This window comes from Rhopilema esculentum, chromosome 8 (assembly GCF_057945365.1).
Source record: "Rhopilema esculentum isolate cy_ngs chromosome 8, ASM5794536v1, whole genome shotgun sequence".
NCBI lineage: Eukaryota > Metazoa > Cnidaria > Scyphozoa > Rhizostomeae > Rhizostomatidae > Rhopilema > Rhopilema esculentum.
The window spans coordinates 5,312,966-5,338,102 of NC_142822.1; the positions used below are offsets into that span (position 1 = coordinate 5,312,966).

The 25,137-nt window shown below is 36.0% G+C and overlaps 4 protein-coding genes across 4 annotated transcripts; 3 read left to right on the top strand and 1 right to left on the bottom strand.

Annotated features, from left to right (window-relative positions):
* Window positions 1-2,072: 2,072 nt before the first annotated feature.
* Window positions 2,073-4,775, top strand: LOC148959829 (cytochrome c oxidase subunit 7C, mitochondrial-like). Its single transcript, XM_089109729.1, has 2 exons — window positions 2,073-2,248; window positions 4,548-4,775. Exons 1-2 carry the CDS (start codon window positions 2,144-2,146, stop codon window positions 4,671-4,673), a joined length of 231 nt encoding a protein of 76 aa, XP_088965855.1. The 5' UTR covers window positions 2,073-2,143; the 3' UTR covers window positions 4,674-4,775.
* A 151-nt stretch (window positions 4,776-4,926) lies between these two features.
* LOC135695221 (uncharacterized) lies at window positions 4,927-13,589 on the top strand. The gene is made up of 3 exons (XM_065214227.2): window positions 4,927-6,805; window positions 10,083-10,794; window positions 10,944-13,589. Exons 2-3 carry the CDS (start codon window positions 10,126-10,128, stop codon window positions 11,745-11,747), a joined length of 1,473 nt encoding a protein of 490 aa, XP_065070299.2. The 5' UTR covers window positions 4,927-6,805; window positions 10,083-10,125; the 3' UTR covers window positions 11,748-13,589.
* A 325-nt stretch (window positions 13,590-13,914) lies between these two features.
* Window positions 13,915-20,275, bottom strand: LOC135695213 (MMS19 nucleotide excision repair protein homolog). The gene is made up of 4 exons (XM_065214209.2): window positions 20,004-20,275; window positions 17,352-19,339; window positions 16,271-16,710; window positions 13,915-15,046 (listed from the first exon to the last, which is right to left on the bottom strand). Exons 1-4 carry the CDS (start codon window positions 20,234-20,236, stop codon window positions 14,699-14,701), a joined length of 3,009 nt encoding a protein of 1,002 aa, XP_065070281.2. The 5' UTR covers window positions 20,237-20,275; the 3' UTR covers window positions 13,915-14,698.
* LOC135695222 (NADH dehydrogenase [ubiquinone] 1 alpha subcomplex subunit 7) lies at window positions 20,260-24,076 on the top strand. The gene is made up of 4 exons (XM_065214228.2): window positions 20,260-20,404; window positions 21,520-21,566; window positions 23,042-23,182; window positions 23,776-24,076. Exons 1-4 carry the CDS (start codon window positions 20,330-20,332, stop codon window positions 23,825-23,827), a joined length of 315 nt encoding a protein of 104 aa, XP_065070300.1. The 5' UTR covers window positions 20,260-20,329; the 3' UTR covers window positions 23,828-24,076.
* Window positions 24,077-25,137: the final 1,061 nt, after the last annotated feature.

The window sequence follows — 25,137 nt, forward strand, 5'->3', positions numbered from 1 at the left end:
TCTCTTCGAGAGTTTGTTGTGGAAGCATCTTCAGAGCCTCAAGTAGCAAGCGGGTTTGATGGCTACGTACAAAATGTCAAAGAAATACTAAACAGAACAACTGCAGAACTTTGCAAGCGGTTTGACGAAAAAAACATAAAGATCATGAAAGGCATAACTGCATTGGCCCCCAAGTCGAAAAGCTACTTGGACCCAACAACTCTTGTCAATTTTGCTGAGCTTTTTCAGTCTGAAATTGGTGCACTACGCAGTGAAATTGCCACATTTAAATATATGCTCTCAAGAAAAGAAGAAAAACACCGCCCAAGCACACTTCTGCAACTAGAGGCACACTTGGAAAAGCTAAATGAAGCTTTCTTTGAGCTGCACCGGCTTGTATCCATCGCATGCACTTTGCCAGTCTCTTCAGCCGAATGTGAACGCAGCTTCAGCTCTATGCGCCTCATCAAGAGTGATCTGCGCTCACTTATGAAGGACGAGCGTCTAGACAGTCTGATGATGCTAGGTATTCATCGTGCCCGTGGAAGTGCTCTTGACTTGGACTCAGTAGTAGACAGATTTAAGGCTAAGTTCCCGAAGAGTAGAATTGCTCTGTGAAACAATTTTGATTCTTGGACTTGAATTTTCGATATGTAGAAGTGCGTATTCCACCGCTTAGGTCTGTTCCTATAAAGTTACGTTGTGTTCCAGTTTTCCTTAAGTTCAGTTGGTTGCTTTTTATTTAAATTCATACTTTCCAAAGATAGGCCCTACTTGAATTGGCAACGTTTGATGAGTTGTAAAGATTTAGAGTAGTTTTAAGCTTATCTAGAGGCAGCTTTCAAAAAAAATTTCCAGGGACGCCGGAGAAGGGGGGCGCGGGGGGGCAAGCGCCCCTCCTGCCCTTTGCTAGGAGGGGCAAGGGAGGGGGCAAACGTGCCCTTAGTAATATGTCAAAAAACGTAGTAAAAAACACGATTACACCATTTTGATAGCATTTTTAGCCAATCTAATGGGTGTAGCCACCAAAATTTTCCCGGGGGAGTACCCCCGGACCCCCCGAATTTTCGGCTCGCAACGCTCGCCTTCGGTCTCCAGTACCCTTACAATTCCTTGTCGCCCCCTAGCCCTATCGTTCTCTAAAAAAATTAGCCCCTCCGTCGGAAGTGCTAGCCCCTTTGTCGGAGGAAACCTAGCGCCACCACTGCATCGTATTAGGCAAAAGAAGTAACGGTTTTGATTTGATTATCGCACGGGCATTTTTGCGTAAGCTGATGGAACTGTATTGATGAAACTCCTTGACAAATCTTGAATTGAAGAATTTAAAACTCTTGAAAGCCACAAAAATAAAGATGTATATTCCTTGCGGTACCAGAGTACCAGAACCTCCTTTCTCGCCCTCTAAAGGTCTTCCACTGATTTCGATCCACTCTTATCATGGAGCTTCTGGTACCCATGATGGTAACAGCTCTGATATAATACTAACATTTTTAAAAGCGAGCTAATTTTTGCCTTATTAGGAAAAGTCAATAAAGAGCTAGAAGGTGAACCGGTTGCAGTAGAGGATACAGTTCAACTGCTTCGGTAAATCTTGGTGACGTCGCAAAAAGTTGCAAAAAGTCTCAATGTTTGATTCTGAATGCAAGACCATGGAAATTTTAGCCTTAAATTTGAATTTAATCGATATAATGAAATTTAATGTAATAAAATCTGCTAGAATTTTTAGAACCGATTATTTTGCAAAAGATTGGTGTATCTGGTGTATTTTTGTATGTGTGTATGTTTGTATGTACTCTGAGGTGACGAATAAACGGGGGATCATGGTCAAGTAAAGTAATTAATTGAAGCTGGGTTAAAAGGGTGGTTATTGAAAAAGGAAGGGGAAGTCAACCTTCGAAATACTAATAACACCCTAAATCGTACTGTTAAAAGTTATGACAAGGACATTCGAATTTCGGATTTTCAGTCAAATGTTGTCATTGGTGAACCCAAGAGATTGAAATAAGGAGTAGGGGGTGTTTAGAAAACACCCAAAACAGTATTTCCCTCAGAGCATCTCTTATTTTCATGTAATTTACATGAAGTATATTGCCGTCCCAAAAGCCCATTCACTTCTGCTATTTCAAGAACCTGGACGATAATCTAGAAAGCACAAAACTTCAAAATGTCTGGCGTTGGAAGAACAGTAGCACTGCTCGGACGAACATCAATAAGAGCAAGAGCATTCAATCCAGCTTTAAGAGGAGGCGTTGAAAATGCACCTGGCAATGTAAGTCAAATGTCTACCTATCGTAGTTAGTTAGCCAGAATTTAGGTAGGCCCATTTTGGCCACGGCACCCGCCAATTTAGTCCCATTGCCTGGGCACGGCTACAGCTGAAAAGGACAAAAACAGTTAAATTCTATAATTTTTATCTTCTCTTCGTTTATTGAGTATTTCTGCTGTATTTTTAAAATAAAGTTGCTTTTCCAATTTTTTAAATTTCTCTTTAGGTCAGTCATGTTTTTTAATACTAATAGGTGCAGCTCGCATGGAAATTATCTCTGTTTAAGGTTCCCAAAGATGCCAATGATGCCTTGAGATTCACTCAGTTAAGAATGTGATACGTTGTCTCAAAAAGGTCGGGAAACATGTATTATTTTGGCTATGTAAATAGATGTCAGGATGGCACAGTCGTTAGGGTAGCTGCCTACAGACAGGCCCGTCGTAACCGGGGGGGCTGGGGGGCTCCAGCCCCCCAATAATTGTCAGACTGTAATATATTTCCTTTATAACAGTGTACTAAATGAGAAGGAATACAATGGGCAGCCCCCCCCCCAATATGAATTCTGAATTTCGTTCCGACGGTACTGACAGACACATGGTTTGAGTTCCTGACATGATAAAACTTTCTATTAGCATGAGGAGAGTTGCCAGCCTTCTGTAATTCCACTAGTAGGAATTTCAGTACAATACAATACGATACAATACACATGGCTGCAAGCAAGCACACTATCAGGTGTGACTTGTAAGTAAAGCCATTTTAGCTGTGAGTATGGACATTCAGATATACACGACAATAGTGTAATATATAGATACCTGACTTAATTGCTATTATTGGTCAGGTGCAAGCGCAGGAAATCAAGCAAACATAGTAGATGCTAATGTACAAGTTTTCCATCCTGGGTCATATACAGGAGGCAGTAGCAGAGCAAACAATTATACTAGGGTTGCAAAAGTATGAAAATAATGACCAAAATGGAGGTTCACAGCAGCAAAGATCTTAATCTGACATGTTTCTGAAACAAAAGCACAGAGCCATGGGGTTTTGGTGTTGAGAGCTATTGTTAGCAATTTAGCAAATAATTTTGTAATTCCATTGGCCTTTTAATAAGAATACATTTGAGAGATTTTTATAAAGTGTTTGGAGGAAAAATATCAGGCAAACCCTTAAAAAATAGATTTTTAAAACTATCTTTGGGTCAGACTGCATAGCAAATAGTATTCCTTGGACTCCTTAGAAGGAACTGAGCAATTATCACAGAACTGCAAGCCCCTCTGTAATGATGAAATCATGAATCTGCTGGGTTGGGAAAGTCTAGCTGAGAGACGAAAGACAATTTTGTTTTGTGGCCTCTGCGTTTGTATTTGAATCGCGTCAAAAAATTACCTGCCATGTGAGCATTTTACCCAATCTGACACATATCGGATTGGTTTCATACTACATTTGTAGCGGAGTGATTTCACTCTGCAAAAGCTGTGCGAAAGCATATCGGATTGGGTCCCCATCATGTAAACAGAAGGTATTAAAGCCTATCTGGTATGAAACAAATCCGATATGAAGTGAAATTTATTAAATTATTTCACAATAATTGTGGAATGTTTCAGTTATGTTTTTTGTTGTCATGTGCTGAGATAATAAGCAAATCAGAATTTAAAATGGGACTGACTTTAAAGTCAAATGTAGATCAATTCACCTGGTGTCAACATTGATGCTCTAAAGTAAAATATTTCTGGTGAATGATCTTCTCAGAAATCATTAGAAATATCAGAAGAAGTCGTCAGAAAAAAAGCTTTTATTTGCATCAAAATTAAACAAGTATTTCCCATTTCTTCTTCATATTTTGTTGTCATCTTTTATGATTCATAAAAGCAGTCTTAATGTAAATCTGAATATATAGTTTCAAAAAAGTGCTTCAATGTTTTGCTGACTTTTTTGAAAATTGCCCTAGTGTATTTCAGGATGACATACGCTTTTGTTGACAATTTTCCATCCTAGCTTCATTGCAGCTTTTAAGGTTATCATGTTAATACTTTTATTTTGTTTTATCATCCTAAAAATAATATGACAGTTAAGGGTATTGATGAAGAAGTTAAGAACAAAGAAAAGTTTCCAGCCATTTTCTAGTTGTTAACCTTATCAAAAACTTGACTTCTTGTGCAGCAGGGCTGTTTTGTTGAACAAAGGCAATTATAATTTAAAATGGTTTAAGTTTTGCCCTTTAGGACAGTGATGATTTGCACTGATTAGAGCATTGGTTCAATGTTTTTGTTTTTCCATATGATATCATTCCCTTTTTCAATTGCAGAACATGCCATTTCAAACATCAAACAAACCAAGATTGCTTGCAACAATGGTTGGTTTCCTTGGTCTTGGATTTGCTATTCCATTCATTGCTGTTAGATTCCAAATGCACAAGAAAGCAAGCTCATAAACTGATTATTGACGCCTCTTACAAAGACAATGTTGAGAAATGATACTGAAAACGTTTTAGGTTGCAAACAAATTTTGAAATGAAGATTTATTGACTGACAAAGTAGTTTTTTTGTTGCTGGGTATATTTTTCAGGCCATGCCAAACCTTTTTGTCTTGTAGTGGTTCGTCCCTTTTTTATATTCTTTTACCTATTCTTTGCACATCCCAAATGGAGAGCTCCTTTGCCCCAAATTATGCCAACATAATATTGACACCAATAGAACAACCTATCTCGAACAATGCCCTGATTCCCAAGTGTTTTAGAAAGGATTTAAAATGACATAATTTTTATCTGGCCACACATGTGAAAAGCTTAAGGAAATTCTACAATACACAAAGATCATCCACAAACAAATAGAACCTGTGGCAAACTCAAACATAAACTTCCTAGATCTCTCCCCGCACAAGACTGTATTTGTACCAGTTTTCTGACAAGCTGTGCATACCTTTTTGTATGGTTTTTAAAAAAATCGAGCACAATTATTTCTTCAATGAAAGGAATCAGAATCAATTTAGAAATCTCTTCCCTTCAGAACAAACTATCACTGGCAATTCCTATTTTGTTTCACTTGGAGTCTTTATCGTGTTACAAAAAAATTGCCTACTTAAATTCAGCTTTGCTCTTTGAGAGGGCACTGTTTTCGTGGTTAGGGAGGGGGGCAGGTGAGCTATTCCCCATACCCCTTTGAAGTGATACCCTTGCTCCTATTTCATTATACCCAAGGGGAGTCACTCAAATTTTTTAAATATGGGGAGGTCCATCCGCAATTTAAAATTTACCTAAAATTAGCGATAACAAATTCAATAAACTTATCAGCTAAAAAGCGTTGATAAGACCCAAACTTATCATCAACATTCAAAATGTTGTTGTTGGGCCAACAAGATATCACTAATTATAGCACTTTAGACTTTTTTCAATAATTATAAAGCAGTGGTGGTTATAACAGGGGCGAGGAGGGGCAGTTGCCGTCTCTTGGAATCCAAAAGTTGGCAAAATTACCATAAAGTCAGCAATATCTCCCATTTGTTACTTCGGCCTTTTTAAAAAATTTCCAACGTTGATACTTCAATCATTTGGAGCCTTGTTTCCAACAGCGCTCCTTTCCACAAAAAGTGACGTAGGTTTGGTATCGAGGATCGGTCAAATGAGAGAATCCAGATTTAGACGCAGAATGTTTTAATTCTTAATACAGAGTATTTAGATAGCTTTTTGTGAAAAAGCTTCCAAAAACAACGAGAATTATTGTGAAACAATGTACAACCTCCAAAGATGGTGCTGCAGCATGTACTTGAAAGTGGACTTTATACCAACCTCAGAAGGGAAACAAGGGTGACCTGAAAGCTAAAATCTTGGGACATAGAATATTGAAAATAAGGTTGCTTTTTTACTCAGTTAGAGGAAACACAAAAAGGGTAGGATTTTACAGATATGACGTTAAATATATTTTCTGGTAAAATTAATGACTATTGACGTATCACAAATTTTGCAATGTTTATTGAAGAAAATTAAGTCTTAAATAGATCTGAGTCGTTAAATAGATCAAATACGGTGTTAAAGTTGTAAGTGTCATCCGTCACTATGTCACCCCTTGCAATGGCGGCGCCAGCCACTAAACTCTGGGTGGACAAACCAAAACAATTTAAGCCACGCCCTTTTAAAAACCAGAAAATGCCCTTTTACCAACAGGGAACGCCAATTTTATCCGAAGGGAACGCCTATGACTAACTTTTGTTTGAAAATTGGCAGTTTGAAAGTCATAGGATTCCATCACAAAAAGCACGGTGTCAAAATATTACCCCTCCCCCAACATTTTCTCATCGAATTTAGACGAAATACAAAATCGATTCTGCTGAGAACTGGGGGGACGTGTCCCCTCCAGTCCCCCCGTGGCGCCGCTTCTGACCCCTTGGCATTTCACTATCGTTGGTCAACCTTTGGCAGGCGATTTGACTTTGAGCATGCGCTATAGGTACCTTGAGTGAGGTAGCCTCTTGTGGAAATGCTCAATGATATATAAGCGAGGCGACGAAGCATTCCTATAATTTTTGAAAATGCCGCAAGAGTGGATAAGTTAAATACATGCTATCACGGTAAGAAGCAACTGACTTTATAGCTAATTGGTGACAATACAGGGACGCAGGTTTGAACAGGGGGGGGGGGCCAAAACGAATAAAAAGGGCACAAATATTTTTATAATTGGTACAGATTCCACGGTAATTTAGACAATTATAAAAATTATGACACACGTTGGACAAAATAATGATATTAATTTTCTTACTTTCATATTTAAAATATTTAGTCTCCCTTGGTATTCGCACCATCCCCACTTAAATACAAATTTGTTCGCCTCCATGGAAGTTTTCGGCTGAAGGTGCGTGCACATTCTTCACTGTCATAGCAAATTTTGTATTTGCAACATTGATTAGGTTCATCTCGCCAGTCTTATGAACGAAACAAGTTTTTACCTCTCCTTAAACTTGACCCCGGGGGGCTCAGTTTGTTGGTAAAACGTATTACATACGAGTTCCGAAAAACTCGAAAAGAGCTAGAATTCTGGGACATAGAATTTTGAAAATTGGGTTGCATTCTTAATCAGTCAGAGGAAACACAAAAAGGGCAGCAACTTTTTAGATAAATCAATGGCATATTGAACTACAACAAATCTTGCAGTACGTCTAGTCTTGTATATTGTTCTAATCCTAGATAAGAAATTTAAGTCTTTGTTAGCATGTACTCATTGCAGGGACACAACTTTTTCATTTCTACATAAAAAACATTGAACACAATGTTGTAAACCAGGCAATATGTTGCAGTTATAGTTTTACAGATGTCTGATTTTGTTAATATATATGTCAAGAACCACAAGGGATTGTTGTTGAAATCAAATTTAGTAAACTCTGCTTTTTAACTTGCCTAGTCATAAGTTTAAGAAAAATAATGGTTCTAACATGAATTGGTATCAAAAATTCCTGCTCAAGCTTGAATATTCTCAGTGAAAAGAGTTACACAATTTTGGCAAAGTCACAGATTAGGGAACATTTTGCACATCCCAGAATCAGAGATATAGCTCCAGTTTCTACTTTCAAGAACACACACGATATACATTGGACCAACTGACTGTGCCCGCCGGGGACTTGACCAGACCTTTCACCAATGCGTTTGTTGCTGAAGACATACTAAGGAAATTTTCTCGCAAGAATAGCAGTCTCCTTTGCAATTGATATTATTCATCACAGGAGCTTGCGCTTTATGCATCAAAACCAAGTAAACATTTAAGGAATTTTCAATGAATGGTCCTCCAACAACGTCCAGAGTTATGTTATTATAAGGCAGAATATCAGGCACTGAAAAAATATATGCAATATATTTTTCAAAAAGGGGCACTTGGTTATACTTTTTGCAAACAGGGGGCCTGTGCCCCCATGGCCCCCCTGGCTCCGGCGGCCCTGCAATATAACATTCTGATAGGGAATAATGTACTAGGCTACAAATAGAGTTTTTCATTGTCGGTATGTTTACAGTTTTTGTATCTGTGTTATCAAACTTTTTACGTGCCAGCTTAAACAATTCTCGATGTTGACTTTGTTTTGATCTGTCACCCTGTCAGTCAGAATATTCTCATTAGAAGGCAAACAGTATTTGGTAGATGCAGATAGATCCACATGCCTACAGTTTCTGCAAGTTCTGTTTGCAAAACGTTTTTTGGTTGGCAAAAGTAGTTGCTTTTCGTGCTGCATTTACTGTGGCAAAGAATGGAAAGCAGATGATTCAGCTGTTACTTTTTAATGAGTTAAAATTTTTATCAACAAATTTCTAGAAGTGCATTTGTCGCAATCTTCTTCTTGTTCCTTATTATTTAGAGATTGGAGGGCACAACCCTCTGCTTTTCTCTATCGATTACCCTTCTTATTGCCTACTCATATCATATACCAGTCCATTTCTTGATGTTGCCATGCCGACTCATCCTTACAGTAAACTGCAGCATACATTACAAAAGACTGACAATAATCACTTATAAGAGGCCCTTTACATGAGGCCCAAGTTTTCATGGTGGCACGAGTTTAATGTCAGGTGCTGGTCTGAGCTACTGTTCTGATTACATGGCGTTGACCAAAATTAAACTCATGCCAGCACGAAAACATCCTGTCGCTTTTTGTACTGGCATGAAGTTTCATGTCGGGTCTCATGTAACAGCAAGCAAATTTCACCAAATTTTCATACACCAGCATAAACTCATGCCAGCATGACTTCATTTCAGGGCTCATGTAAAGGGATTCTAAGAGAACAATAATTTGATCTTTTTTATGAACTATTTGTTTTACTTATTATTGTTGTTCACCTGTATTGTCACATACCAGTTGACATATTGGTATTGTCCTACCACTCATCCTTGTAATGTGTAAACCATGCCATTCATTGCAAAAGACTGAAAAATAATCACTTATAGAGAAAAATACTTTGATTGTTTTATGAACTACTTGTTTCACCTATTGTGGTTGTTCACCTGTATTGTCGCATACCAGTCTGTATCTTGGTATTGTCATACCAATCATCCGTGCAATGTTTAAACCACGCCATACATTGCAAAAGACTGAACAATAATCACTTATAAAGAGAAAAATACTTTGATCTTTTTATAAACTATTTGTTTTACCTATTGTTGTTGTTCACCTGAATTATTCTGTGTTGTTTACTAACACCTCCTTTGTTGTTTACTACAACCTGATGGTTGCATTATTATTCTCATTCAGTTTAGCAAACATGTAGTGAATTCTGTTTTCAATCTCTTGAACATTGTGCAGCAATTAAAGAGTGTACATGGGTGCGTCAAAAATAGTTAAATCAAGGGCAGGTACCGTAATAAGAATTAAGGTTGCAGGCCGGCTGCTTATAGCTAGGTGAAGCCCTTACTTAACTTAACATATTGATAATAGCCACCGAAATCAGTTGTTTGTTTGGTTATTTAAGCATGAAATTCAGCATACACACAAATAATCAATACAACAACTCATGTTGTAAACAATAATTAATCTCTTTTCAGAAAATAAATAATGGTTGACCAGAATATGTAGTATATATTCTTTACTGAGAGCTTGAGACAAAATAAAACATCTTTTTGTAAAACTTCCAACAAATTGATCAACCTGGTAAAGTCCATTCATACACAGGTTGATTTATGACAGCTCAAAAAATTTTCAAAGGAGGTTTAAAAAACTTGGTAGCTCTTTTGCTGGCAGAAATTTAATCATTTTTTGTAGGTCAGGAAAAACACTTGATTGAAATTTTTTTGGACAAGTAAGTCAGTCTCAAAGTAAGTGATTTCTTGTTTTTGTATGAACTTCTAACGGTTCTATTTTGTTTCAAAAGGTATTTCATGGTGAGATGTCCGTGATTTGGGAACAATTTCAATATGATATCCCTGCCTTCAATGAAAAAAACTACAATGCTTTTATTTGCTCTGCAATTTATAGCATTGGTAATGCTGTACTCAATTTATCATCTGGACAGTAACACAAAATATCGGTATGCACTAGATGATATTGCTGCATCACTGAAAAGTGAAGATTTTCAGATTCCACAAACAAGTAAAAAGGGCACAGTAGCTAGACAGGCTAATGACATTTGTTTGGACAGTGAAGGTGTTTATAAGCCATGCAATGATGATGATTACGAATCACTAGTGTCTGCTGACAGATTAGTAACTGTGGACCCAGAATATCCTGACTGGGAAGAAGCTAAAGAAGAACATAAAGATGATAGGAAAAATCGTTTTAGAGAGAAGAAAAAAGAAAATTTAGATGGATCAAGTAGCTTGTTTTATGAAAGTAATGTAAACAAAGAATATGCTATTAGACAATTCTCAGGATCACGCTCAAAAAAGAATATTTCTAGAAAAGTTCAGAATGCTGAAAAAAGATTTGTATCAGATCAAAGAATGTTATTTAGTGAAGTGTATGAACAAGTTGATAGTCAAGAAGATGTAGATTTGCTAGTCATTGTCTCGTCTGGTGCAAAAAAGCGTGCAAGAAGAGATTCAATCAGAGGGACCTGGTGGACTGAATGCTCCCAGAATGCCAAGGTGAGGATTTTGTATAATTTGTAAAAAATATTGCATCTTAAATATTCCCTTTGAATATAGTCTTTGTAACACTGTAAAAATTTCTTCAACTCTTTAGAATTCTGTAAGTGTGATTTTATTTATTGTGTGCTTTCATTTTTCATCTATAGGTTAGGTGTTTGTTCTTTACCGATGATATCAATTCACCAAAGCTGCAAGATGCACGGAAAGAGCTATTACATGAGAAAGAGAAATATGATGATATGGTGTTCCAGCCAATAGATATTGGACTTAAATTTGGCTATCGAATGCTATATCAAATGCAATGGGCCGTGGCTCACTATCGCTTTAAGTATTTGCTGCGTGTAGATGATGATGTAATTGTTTGTCTGCATCATCTTCTGCATGACTTGCAAGATTTGAGAACAACAAATTTGCAATGGGGCTTTATGCATTGTGTTTCTGATAATTTAATCTACATGGATGAGGGTTTAACCATGTTTTCTTTTGATCTGGTTCTGAAGTTTTTATCTCAAGATCCTCTTAAAATGCGCTGTCATGTTTATGGAGACCAGCAAATTGCCATCTGGATAAACGATCTTAACTTAGATCCTGAGGAAATTTATGTGCACGATCCACGTATCCATCATAACCCTCCTGCTGCACAAATGTTAGCATATTTCAATGAGCTTGAAGACATATGTGCTAAACACATTATTATTCATGGTGTGTACCCTGATTTCATTGATGATCTGTGGATGAAAAGAAGGTCTAGGAAATACAAGAAATATAAGCCAGAGATATTTAGTGAGTCTTGTGATAAACCAGCTGATTTCTTTTGGTATGAGCTTGGTGACAGATTTCGTCATCAACCACAGTATTGTTATAAAAGGCCAGCATGGGATGTATCAATCATGGAATGGCAAGATGGAACATTTGCTGGAAGGGAAGTGGATCCAGACTTCTCATTATGATATCCTGGTAAGTTAAATCCTCTTTAGCTATTTAGAAACCTTAAAAATATGTTTGAAGCTATACAGGGACTTTATGTTGTAAGAACCTTATGTAAATTATGATAGTTGAATCCTGTAGAAATTTAAATCTTTTTTAATTGATAAGGCAACAAATAATTAGCCCCCAAAAATCAACTCCCTATGCTATGAAGAAGTCTCATTAATGCACCAAGCTTTCATTCAAAGAGAAATCGCTAGAATAAAGGATATGGCTCATTATGTTTTCATATCTAGAATAGGTATTAATGTTAGTAGTTTGAAACAAGGGCACAGGCCACTTGGGAACAAAAGAATTTTGAAAATTTTCCTTTGTTTGTTGGATTTCTAAGGAACCCATTTTACTCTCATTGTGCCCGTGGTTAATGATACTTATCATAGGTACCATTAATTAATGATACTTTGTTGGCAAGAAGTTTAAATTAGGGATCAAAATTGACTATTTGCTTGAAACTGAATTTTCCTGAAATTATCCAATTTAACAAATTGGATCATATCTATAAAACATGATCCAAATTATAATCAAACTCAGTGCTGTTATTCTTCAACCTGTTTTTCTCCCTTTTACAAAAGTTAACTTTTGCAACGTTTTTTGCACAATGATTTATAAACACTGTATTCTCCCTTGTATTCCTGCCCTCATTTTTTCCCTACTTGAAAAATTGATGCCACCTCTACAATAATCCTGCATGTTTTAGGTTTTATTAAAGAGAGAAATAAATGGATTGCAAATGTGTTTGAGTTTTGAATAATTTTTTTTTACATTCAGCGTGTCTTGTTACTCTTATTTGATGACAGCAAGGGAGAATAATGTTCTAGCCAATCAGTGTCATTTTTCCAACCAACTTTTGTCAATGTTCTTTGCAATTAACTTTTAAAGTTTTCACGCCAAAACACAAGAGAATATGTTGAAAAGTTAATGACACCTGCTGCTCTTATAATCCTGCCTTAAATAATAGGAGGTTTACTCAATAAACCCACAGCAAATACAAGAGAGAATAGTCTTGACAATGTCATACCATCAGTATTGAGTCTCTTGCAAATCCCTAGAGCTTGACATTAAAGGTGGAAACTTAGTTTCTCCTATTTTAGTCCAATATTTATCTGGCCCTAAAAGTATGTTCAGTTTTACTATCTTGTATTGTTTTTGAGGTAACAATAAAGCAATTTGACATCCTGTATCGTTTTAGAGAAATTGAACTTGATGCTTTACAATCATTATGAGCTGGATATGTACCGTAATGCCTTGAATAAGCGCTTGGGCACTTTTTATTTTCGAGGCTCCAGGATGGGTGCTTATTCGAGGGAGGTGCTTAATCGAGAGGGCACTAATTAAAAAAAGTAGATATGAGTGCAAATTGTGTTTTTCATAAATCTTTTTTGTTGAAATGTCTTCCAATTATGTTTTCGTTGAAAATTCGAATAAGCGCCCGTTTCTGAAGGTTGAAGGATAGGCGCTTATTCGAGGGGGAGCTTATTCAATAACTTCACCTCTAGGGTGGGTGCTTATTCGAGGGGGGCCTCTATTTAAGGGGGGGGTGCTTGTTCGAGGCATTACGGTACATATATGTTTGTGTTAAAAAGAAAATAGTGATACATACCTTGTAAGGTTTTTTGTATACCTATCAATTTTGTAAATTATATTATAGCATGGTCTTTTTTAGAAGTTGATATCATTATTTGTAAGGTCTAAAAATACATTGCATACATTACCATACAAACCCCTTTCTAGTGACCATTTACCTAGTACCTTAAACTTTTACATCGAAACAGTATACATAGTTATAATAAATCAGAATTTAATAATTTTTTGTCCTCATTCTTGTGTACTTGTTTAATACTTATCTTTTACACTCTAACACAGAATCTATTCATGAATTATGCAATCTGGGGAGTTTGCAAATTGCAGGAAACTTTTGAATTTTCATCGTTTTTCCAAATTACCCTAAACTTTACAAAATACTTACCCTTGAATTTGAACTGCATTTCTAATCAACAGCTCCAAATTGAAACAATTTAACATTTTTTAAATGAGATGTATAAATTATCCACTTTTATATAGTCAAGAATCCAAGAAACTATATTGGCTGGAAGCTTGGCAAATCTTAAAATGCTGTCAATAGGCTTCTGCTTTGCCTGTCTTTAGGCTTCTGCTTTGTTTCAGGCTTTTGTTTTGTTTCATGACTATGTTTGACAAAATATCTTATTAAGATTTGCAATTCAAAACAATCCCAGTTTTTAGGTTCATTTCTTCTTTTTTTGTCCGAAAATATAACTGAGAAAGTACATTGTATGGCATTTGAGAATACCTATTTTATGCATTTGATACAAAGAATGGGTAAAACAGGTTGCTAAAGGAACACTAAGCTTGACAACAAATTTGACGGCACATATTGCAGCTGATTGATCCAGATAGAAAAAATTTCCAAGCACAATTAACCAATCTTTTTTTACCCACAATCTTCAAGACAATGTTCTCAACACTTTGTCCGAAAATGTTTTTTATCATTTTGCCATCTTTTGAGAATGTCACAAATTTCACCAAATGTTTTAAACAACATTCAACATTGTTGAATTTTACCTTTAAAAAATTCTTAGGTACAGTTGGACCCCAATCATACCCTGGAGAACTAAAGCTTTATCTAAGTCTAACTTGTTCTTGTTTTCAATTCCCATTGGATTTTCCTAATCTTATTCAAATCTTCTCTTTGGATATTTTGTAAAAAAAAATTCTTTGCATTTGTCAGCTGAGGCAAAAGTTTAATTTTAAATCGCACAGTTGTACAAACAGTTGTGTAGATTATAACTCAAAAAACTATCATTCACATATGTTGAACACATACAAGGATAGAAAGTTTCATGGATACAGATAATATGAGTAGATAATAAGTACTTTGACAAGACTACAATGTTCTTCAGTTGCTTTCCTTCAAAAGATACCATTGGTTCCTACATTTATATGCTTCTTTCCGTACCAACCGCTTCTTATCATTCAAGCATATTTTAAGAGATCGGAGTACATTCAGCTGGTATGGATAAATACTGTAGGGTGGCAAATTGGATAAGAATTTCAGGCACAAAATGGCTTGCATTCGCAAGTTCATTGATTCTGGTGCTTTGGCCAATGACAGCAGTCTTGGTATGAGTGATGTGACATGTTCTTTGAGGACATCAGGCCTTTCAAGAGACCTCAATGTGGTGAGGGTTGAAGAGAGAATTACAGGATCCGAAAAGGACAGTGAGCGAATCAACAGTGTCATGATCTGAAAAAAAGAATGAAAATTAAAGCTTGGATAAACTGCACTTCATTTGATGAAACTGACTGTCTCACTCCAAGGTAAAAAATTCTTCAATCTATGAATCTTTAAAAAGTCCTCTGAGACACCCATCTGTCAATGAAAGGAGAAACTTTGTGCTGGATTTAACAAAATTTGGGAATTTAAATTTTTTGATTGCAACAACAACAAGATCAGAATGTTCTAGAGTTATAATCATTGAGAAATTGTTAGAAAAATAAATAAAAACCTTAAATTTCTATATCTCTTTCTGTAGTTGCTAAGTAGAAACACCCAATAACAAAAGTCTATCTTTGTTTGTCTTGTTTATGTTGTTTAAAGAATAAACTTGAACAGAATGGTGAAGAACTATTGATTGATCCTGAGTATGTGCAACAAAAGTTCACTACTAGTCAGAAGATTGTTGTCTGCAGTTATACTATACACTTGGTGAGCGAAGGTATTACATTGGTTGGATGAATGAGTAATGGAGACTGCAGAATCATTGTAAATAACATGACCCTTGAAACATAAATGTGAAGCCAAAATACAGCCATCCGTAAGTACATATGCACCATTTTTCTTTCTTTAATATTTAAAGCTGGTACACCTTAGGGGAGGGGGCATGCCAAAGGCATATGCATTTGTAAGGGGGAAGGGAGTCTTCAGTTTGATGAGTTAAATGCAGTTTGAATATCAATTTTCCAACTTTTTTCTGATCTTCAAATTGAAGAAACACTTTTTTTCTTTTCTGATTTTCCTGTTTTTTCAATATTTGTTTTTCCCAAGAGGAACTTACTTTGTGTGACATTTTTAGTGTCAATAACATGTGGTTGAACATACCAATTTTGAATTTACTAAATTCATTTCTTCTAATTGTAAAGTAAAAAAATTGAAAAATGCTGTAAAAAGTGATGCTAACTTTTTTCCACTCCCATTACTTCTGTTTTAAATTATATTTCATTTTTGGATTTAAATTAAAATTATTGAAAACAATACAGTGAAAATGTAGGCTTCTTTTGGTTTCTTGCACTTAAGATTGTGAAACAGGCAATTTTAAAACTGTAGGTGTGCCCAAACCATGGGGGAACATAAAAGCTTAATGGTGCATATAAAGAAAGGGGTTTGGGGTTTTACCGCATACTTCATGGATGACCCTCTCAAACTTGTATATTCCTCAAGAGGGGATGTACAACTTTTTAAAAAACTTACAGGAGGTAGCTTCTTTTGCAACATTTTCTTTGGCAGATATTGGAAAAGATGAGAAATGGCCTTTGATACATTGCTCTTTGCTTTGTCTTCAGCATTCTTGAAAGCAGACACCAGCTTGGGTAATATAAACTCAACAAATCTTTGTTTATACATAATTTTTCTATTTGCATGCATTTTTTCATTCAAGCAATCCGTGTCATCATTAATCAAAAGTGAAAAATTATCTCCAACATAGCTCCCAACAGCTTCATCTTGAAGAAGTAACACAACTTCATTGGATAGAATGGGAGCCTGCTTATGCCATCGCAAAATAGCTGCCCTGCACACCCATAAAAACAGTAATGAGATGTTCTCTCTTTGCCTTACTGCAAGTGTCTCATCTTTAACAAACTTTGCTGTGAACTCAAATATCTCCTGTAGTTTTACATCAAGTGTATCACCTAAAATACAAGACAAACATTTAACATAAGCAACTTGGAATGTTTAGACCTTTTCTGGTAGACCTAGATTGGATAACATGCAGCTTAGACAGCCATAGACACTAAGATAAAAACCCAAAACATTGACAAAGTAGTTATTTAGGTGTCATTAAATAATGATTTTATGAAGAGAGGGGGGAAGGTGGGCTAAATTAAAGCATTATACTTTAGATGTTATTTTGGGAAAGAAGGGGGTAGTCAAAAACGCCATCCTTAGACATCTTCTGTTGTGTTAGATGTCCTTTTGGAATGGCCTGCTCCCTTACGTGTCCTTTGGGAATTTTTGGTGCTTTGAAACAACATCACAAGGTATGTGAAAATATAGATGATAGCTATCAGATAAGTTTGCTTCCTAACAGTTTGTGATAAATTAATTTTAGACCAACTCTGCGCCAATGGGAAACAACTTGCTGACTGCTGATTACCCTGGCACACCATGGTGAAACAGGATGCAATGATTGCTATTTGTGGGGGTAATTTTATATGAATTGAAATGTATTACTATCTTTTATTTAAGGGCAATTTCATGATTTTCAAAAGAAAAACAATTTTATCAGAAATACAAATTTAAGAAAAATATTTTCAAAGATTGGGTTAAGTACCTTCAGGCAGTTTGTTTATTATTGATGCATATATATGGCAACCATTTTGGGTAGCAGTCTGATCTTGTTCATCCCTAATTGCATTTTCCAATGATTTCAATAGCACTGATGCCTTTTGAATTTTTACTGACTTTCTCAAGCCACAAACAAATGAGTGCAACAAAGCAATCTTCTTGGAATCATCTAATATTTTGTATGATGGTACTTTGGCATGTTCTATTGTCATCACATCTACAACCAAATTTGTACCTCCTGGAAACAAACTTAAAGCATACTGCAAGAAACAGCTCTCTTGAGATTCAGCTGGCAGATTGCAAATCATTGTCCTTATGACCAGTATAAGTAAACTCCATGTGTCACTATTGACCAATAACTTTTCTGTAGACTCATTCTCCATTAGATTAATACATTCTGGGATAACTAATGATTCCAAATTTACTGCCTCTGTTGGGTAGTACTCAATTGCTTTAACTGTGAACTGAAGTACCATAGAAGCAACAACTACATTCTTCTTCAATATTGCAAACAAGTTATTCAAAATAGAATGGACATTATTTGAAGCCAGGGTCTTTAACAGTGCCTCAAATGTGTTTTTTAATCTTACCATAACTTCCTTTTCTGGTGGTACATTGTTTGAAAGATGAAGAATATTTTGTTGAAGTTGCTCAGCAAAATATCCAATGGATGGTTCCATTTTGTGTTCACAAATTGCTGATATGCAAGAAAAAGCAGTACTTAAAATCTGGAAATTCACATTTTTGCTTAACTGCAAAACTATATTGTCACAAAAAATTGATATGTCATCTTGGGCCAACACGCTGTTATGCATCAATGCAAGAATACATCTCATTGCACTGGAAACTAAAACTGGATCTTCTGAGCTTGAAATGGTAACAAGCAGAAAGGACGTAGACACACAGTCTGCTTCCTGTAGCAAATTTTTGGTATTAAATTCCTGTGTCACCTTAGAATATTCCAAAAGCTTATTAATGATATGGATGATACTAACAACTTTTCCAGTTGTCTGTTTTTCACTTAACATTGAGAACAAAAATTTGACTATTTTGGGAAGAAACATATGACAAACCTCTGGACATGAATATGCAACAGTATGTAAAACAAGTCCTAATTGGTCAGGAATGTTCAGGTCAGGATCTTTCAAAGCTTGCTCGCAATCCTTAATAACCATGTTCACAAAAGTATTACAAAGATCAAACTGGCTGCTGAGACAGACAATGACAGATTTCAAGGTTTCCATTCCAGAATGTTCAATGGTTTTTATTCCACCTAGCAGGTAATCATTTCGAAGTGCGCTCCATATCTCTTGTACGAAATCCTTGACATCATCAGGGTTATAGCTCTTAACACAAGCTGCTAAAGTATAAAAGGCATCAATTTTTGCACTTAAAATATCAGATAAAACTTTTTCCATCAAAAGTGGCATGATAAATGGTGCAAACAACTGGGTTGCAGAAAGACATTTCCTGAGACTTGTAACTAGTTCCTCCTTGGTTACACCATAGGGATCATTTTGGGGTGGGGTGAAATCGACTGGAAAGTAACAGGATGTAACTTCAAAAAGGTCCTCTGTAAACACAGAAAACTGGAGCAATTTGATGATTTGCTCAGCATTATGAAAGCAAACAAGCAGATTCCTTGGATCTTTCTCTCCATCCATACTTTGAATGAAACCTAGGACAAAGTCAGGCCCCATCCTTTGCAGTGGTTTGATATATTTTTCAAGCAAGTTGGAGTGAAGATTGAATACATTTCGCCTGTCAGCCTGTACAAGTGTGCGTACATGCACTTCTGCAAAAATTGATTGACATATGTCAATTATCAGGTTGTCAGCTAAATTATGGTAGGAAACCAGTCCTAGAAGTCCATATAAAACTTGTGGTTGAATTGAATGGTGATCCTTTAGTCTATCAATAAAGAACACTGCCAAAAGCTCAAGTTCTTTGTTTCCCAAGTAGTTTGGAGTCAGCCTAGGGAAAGAGTACTCAATTTGAACTGAAAAAATTTGTAATTTATTTAAAAAAATTTGTGGGATTAAAATAAAATCAAATAGCATGTAATTTCTTACTAGTATCTAGAACTGGATGGCCAGTTGATTCCCAGGAGAGAAACTAAAACTTCTTATGGGAAGGTCCATCCACAACTATCAAAATTCAACTAAAAGTATCAAAAACAAATTTAACTCATCAAAAACTATCAGCTAAAGAATAAGACCCAAAGATATCATTATTCAAAATCTTGTTGTTGAACACATAAGAGGCAACTAGTTTTATATAATAATCAGTTTAAACGAATCTGTTCTTTTATTTCCTTTTATGATACTGTTATGCGGTAGTTGGACCCATAAGTATCAAAATGGTATATTGTTAAATCAGATACCCAAAAGTATTAGATCACAAAGAAAAATCTTACCCATAATTATTGGATGAACCCCCTTTAAATAAAAAGTTCAGTTGCCCCCCCCTGCCCCGGACTTGAATATTACTAATCGTCAAAAACATTAGAAGAATAACTTGCGGATAACCCTTTGCATTTTCGGTTGTTACAGTTATTTTCGAGAAAGAATACCATAATTTGAGTAATAGATGGTTGTTCATAGCCTATCATCAAATGAGAAACTGCTATTTTTCCAACCTGTGCATCAACTCGGCAAGTAACTGTGTGCCTTTTTTCCTTCGAGCTATTTCATCGTTCGAAAGATATGGCCCAAGGACCTCAACAAGATTGAGAATTCCATTTGACTGGGCTTTGCATATAGCTTCTGCAATCTCTATAACTATAGAACTTTGAGAATCACTTTTGGTAACCTCCATATAATCGCGACACAGTTTGGCAATTTCGTTTTGCAGTTCGCTGATTGCAGCCATGTTGATTGCCACCACACTGCCCACTGCCACAGAAAAGAGACACTGCTATCTCTTTCCCAGGATTTTTCGTGGAGACGAGACAAGCAGAACATCATGGCGTCTGCAAACCGATTGAGTTATGAAAATGCAACCAAAGTACTGCAGTATTTGCGAAATTTTTTAGCCGGTGTAAGTATTCAAATATCATTTCTGTGCAAATTAAGTTTAAGTTTCTCGTTTAAAGATGAGTGCTGCTCATAGATGAAAGCGTTAATGTGGGAACATGATGAACATTATTGCACAGGGATGAACTTGCTCCAAACTTTACAATCTGGTTGTTCCCGTAACAGATCTAATTACATTTTGACTATTCACCTAGCAGGCAAGGGATATAACAATGACTATTTTCGCATTAACCCACAGAAGGCCCCTGGAAAGCAAGTCATAAACTTTTTAAATAACTTAAGCTGTTTTGATTTGAATACTGTAAGAAAGTTCTGACTCTCTGAATAACATGTTTGAATACTGTCTCTGAATAACAGTCAAGAGGAAACTGTGATCAAACACATCTGCTATTAGGAATGATTTTATTTATATCTTTGTAAGAATATTCCAAATTTGCAAACAGTGTACGAATTTGCAATTTTTCCTGCTCCCACAGAAACTTATGCGTTGAACTGACTTGATGGTGGTGGCTCACTGAACTTACCGTTATGATCTACCTATTTTCATTTAAATTTTTTATAAATGTTTAATTACACAGAAAACCAACATAATAGGAATGATTTAACTACATTTGCATGAGCCTTGCAGCCCCTGCCTAGCATTCCCCCCAGGATCTGACTATGAATCTAGCATTTGAAATTTGAAAACAGATTTATTGGATGTGCAAAGGGGTCAGAGTATGTTCATTTGCAAATAGTTAATGCACATGCATGCAAGATTCAAATAGCAAAAATTCAATAAGTTCCAGTGCTGGAAAATAACTACGATAGTTGAAAGTAATCAAAAGGACAAAGCCAGTAGGTTAGAGTTTGCCATATATAAAGGGTTAGACAATGGATTGATCTGTTTAACGTAGAATTTATGACCATTACCCCTAGGGAAAGTATATTTGAAACAGTTGCCTTGCTCATAAATGAAAACTAAATGCAAAACTCTTTTTGATGGTATCATTTTCTTTTTACTCTTTTGAAACTGTTTTTTATAAAATGCACTCATAGAGTTGTATCCGTTTTGTCTTTGACTTCACTTTGTAAAAATAGTATTTTCCTAATTGATACAAAGTTACTTTGTATTTTTAGAAAAAGTTGCAAATTGCTTCAAGACATGCATTAAGTCAAAGCTCAAGGTAGGTCGCATTTTCTTGCTGGTGCTGAAAGTTTTTTACTTTGGTAAATAATGTTTTCTTTTTGTATTGAATAGATATTCAAAATTATGGAAGTACAGTTTTATGTATAATTTCTTGCTCTAGAAGGTGCTTCAAATTTCCATGTACTCTGAGACCCAAACTTGACAGGCTTCCCCTGTCCATTATTTCTGACTTTTGAAAAACACCCCCAGCTCCTTGTTTCAATCCCCCTCTTTCTTCAATCCCAATAAAATGTTTGAACAAAAATTAGATGTACAATTATCACTTTCAGATGCACTTTAGCTTCCTTATTAATTTATTACAAAAATTTTAGACAATGCCTCTTTAACTTAGGAGAAACCCTCTTGTTACTAGTCCCAAAGGTGGCGCCAGGAATCTTCCGACAGAGGGGTTGGAGCTTCCGACAGTGGGGGCTAAAATGACTAAAATAAGCAGTTTTCCTATGTTATTTTGTCAAATTTGCTCCGACAATAACCAAACATTTCCTCCGATGGGGGGGCTAGATGCTTCAGATGGGGGGCTGTAGCCCCCTAGCCCTCCCCTGGCACCACCACTGACTAGCCCCATTTTATGGATTTTTGGAATTGACCATAATTATTTGACCTGCTGTTTATTCCCAACCTCACAGTAGATATGATTTAGTATGCTAGGGTAAAGGGAAAAGCTGGTAAAGTAAAGTGTAAAACTTGTAATGAAAAAATACAGAAACCACAAATTCTCAGATCCAATTTAAGGTTGCCCATTTTTATCTAAACCTTTGCCAAAAATAGATCAAAGAGTTTGAGTCTTCATGTTAAGTGTAGTCTGCACCAAAAGATCCATGTTATTTGGACAGCCACACTGCCAACTAGGCACTTTTCAAAATTTAGCTTTCTGTACATTTCCTTGGTATTTGCTGCTGCAGTGAAAGCATTTTCATTGATTCCACCAACATCTGCATCAGGGCCAGACACTTGCAACTATAGGGGGGGGGGGGTTAGCTATTGTTTTAATTAGACGGTGTCACATTTTTCATTGTTTTAGAACAAAAGACCATTGTCCTCTAAAGTATTGGGAGGGGTGGTCACCCCCCTTGCCCTCCAGGTGTCTACCACTGATCTGCATGGATCTTTATCTATTTCTGTCTGCTTCATTTGATTCAGTGATAAAGATTCCTGATGTAAAGCTTAAAGGCAATCTGTCACGACATTGATTGGTTATAAGAACAAAGGGATTTTTATTGTTTCCAGCCCCTCTTCAATTTATCGCATTTTAAAAAATATGGCGGAGCGCTGGAATCGTGTTTAGGCTATTGTTCCAGCTATTGTTCTCGTTAACCAATCCACTACGAGACAGATTGCCTTTAAGCTTATGAATGGTATTTTGATCTGACAGTCAAAGTATATGATCTATATACATTTGTTTTTTCAAAATGCATTTGAAGTGTTAACTGAGCATTTCACCTTTGTATTTAGGTCAATACCTGAGCCAAATCTTCCATCTGGGCAAGCCCATAAACTTGGTAACAATTACTATTACACTAGAGATTCAAGAAGGGTTGTTGGACCACCTGTTAAAATACAATCATCAGAGCTGATAGGTCCTGGTGGAAAAAGGTATGATACTTAATATGCTACAAGTCTTGCTTTCATCTGATACAGGTTTGCTTCATTTTTTCAAGTGGTACAAGGAACATTGGTAAAATTCTCCATTCAGGGAATCATAATGCATGCACAGAAATTTTTACCCTGAGTAGACTTTATTTGATACTATGTGTTGTGTGCACTGTATTTGATGGTTTTTAGATGAAAAATATCTAAACATTTGTGCCTAAACAAAGTTAGTTATTTATTATCATACTCTATGAAAACTAAAAACATTGTGCAAAAAACATTGAAACTTTCTAGTTAGTTTTTAGGATGTTCTGAAAAGCTTTGCTTTTTCTTGATCACACCCAGGGTTCCGACACCTAAAGTTGCAGAGAGCTGAAGACTCCCCTTGCACTGGGTGAATGTTTTCTCATGTCCGGGATTCAACCCCAGACTCTTTGATTTTAAGTGTCCACCACTCAAACAACTGAGTCATCCTTGCACCTAATTAATTTAAGATAATCTTGATGTGAATGATTTTCTGATCACAAAACTCAGTTAATTTCAATTTCATAAACTCTCCTGGTAGTAAGCCTTCAAAATCAAATTTTGTTTTTCAGTGAAGTCGTTGGTAATGTAACACCTGGAGATGTATATCACCCAAGACCTTGAAACTTTGTTACTGTCTGCATCATAAAATTTGTGTCATAATTTAATTGCCCATAGTATCTTTTATTCTATTATCATTCTAAGTTCCATAAAATTCTGAGTGTTGTGAGTCTGTTATTGTGACTGATGATAATGCTTGGAAATCCATTTGTTTTCCCGAAAACGTTGTTCCTTTCTATACTTTGGTCCCTCAAGTAATGGTTTTCTGTCAGAGATCGATTATCTTAGCATGTTGTCTGATATTTTCATAGATATCATAAATCTATCTTTCGTTTCTGTTTCTATTAGTTTTTGCCTTGGGGAACAATTCTCCATAGTTAGTTTTAGCCTTGGAGTAGCAGTTTTACAATTAACCCTGCACCTAAAAATCAAAATTAATAGCTAATGCTTAATATACTTGATAATATGTACCTAAAAGCTAATTGTGTATTCACAATATTTATATATAAGGAAGCCTAAATAGAGAAGAAAAATATAGATATAAGCCATCCTTGAATATTTTTAATCATGTTTTTTAGTTTGGCTTTTAAAGACTGGGTTGAAGGCGCTTTTTTATATCAGCATGGATTTTTTTCCATGTGTCAGCCCCACAAAAAGCATTTTATTTTGGCCATAAGCAGTTCTCATTCGAGGTTTTGCTAGATCAGGTTTGGAGCTATGTAAGGCCCGATTGTGAACATCAGATGAACGAAAGAAAATCTTACTAAGTTTGTCGAATCATAATCAATCTATGGATTCAATAACCGTCGGATATGTTTCTTTGTCGGCTAGTCTATCAACTGAGAAACCAGCCTGATCTTCACAACAACGGAACAGCCGATGAATAAAAAGGGCTGCTTAATTCTCCAATTTCTCTAAAACAAATTCTCGAGGCTCTTTTACATTTAGCACCACCAAAGATTTCCCAAACAGAGCAACGATAGCTCAATCAGGGCTCAACGATGCTGAGAAATATGTTCCTTAAGGTCTCCTCTTACTCAAATTGTTTGACTTATATTAGATCGAGGGATTTTGTATAGATATTTAGTCTCATGTACACATGATCGATTCTATTTCTATTAACTTGATAGCAAGGGATGATGTCAATCGGTCCGAGCTTTTGGGCTGAACCAATTATCATGCCTTATTTTGATGATATTCAAGGAAAGCTTATTTCTCTCTAACTATTTATCAAAGCAGGCAAGTCCTGCATTACCAATTGTGCCACCCGATTTTGTCCGAAGGAAGGAGATTGCAGTATGATCGGCGTACATGGTTGCTTGTTCCTTTTTTGAGGAAAAATAAATTTATATAAGCCGCAGCTTGCGAGGCAA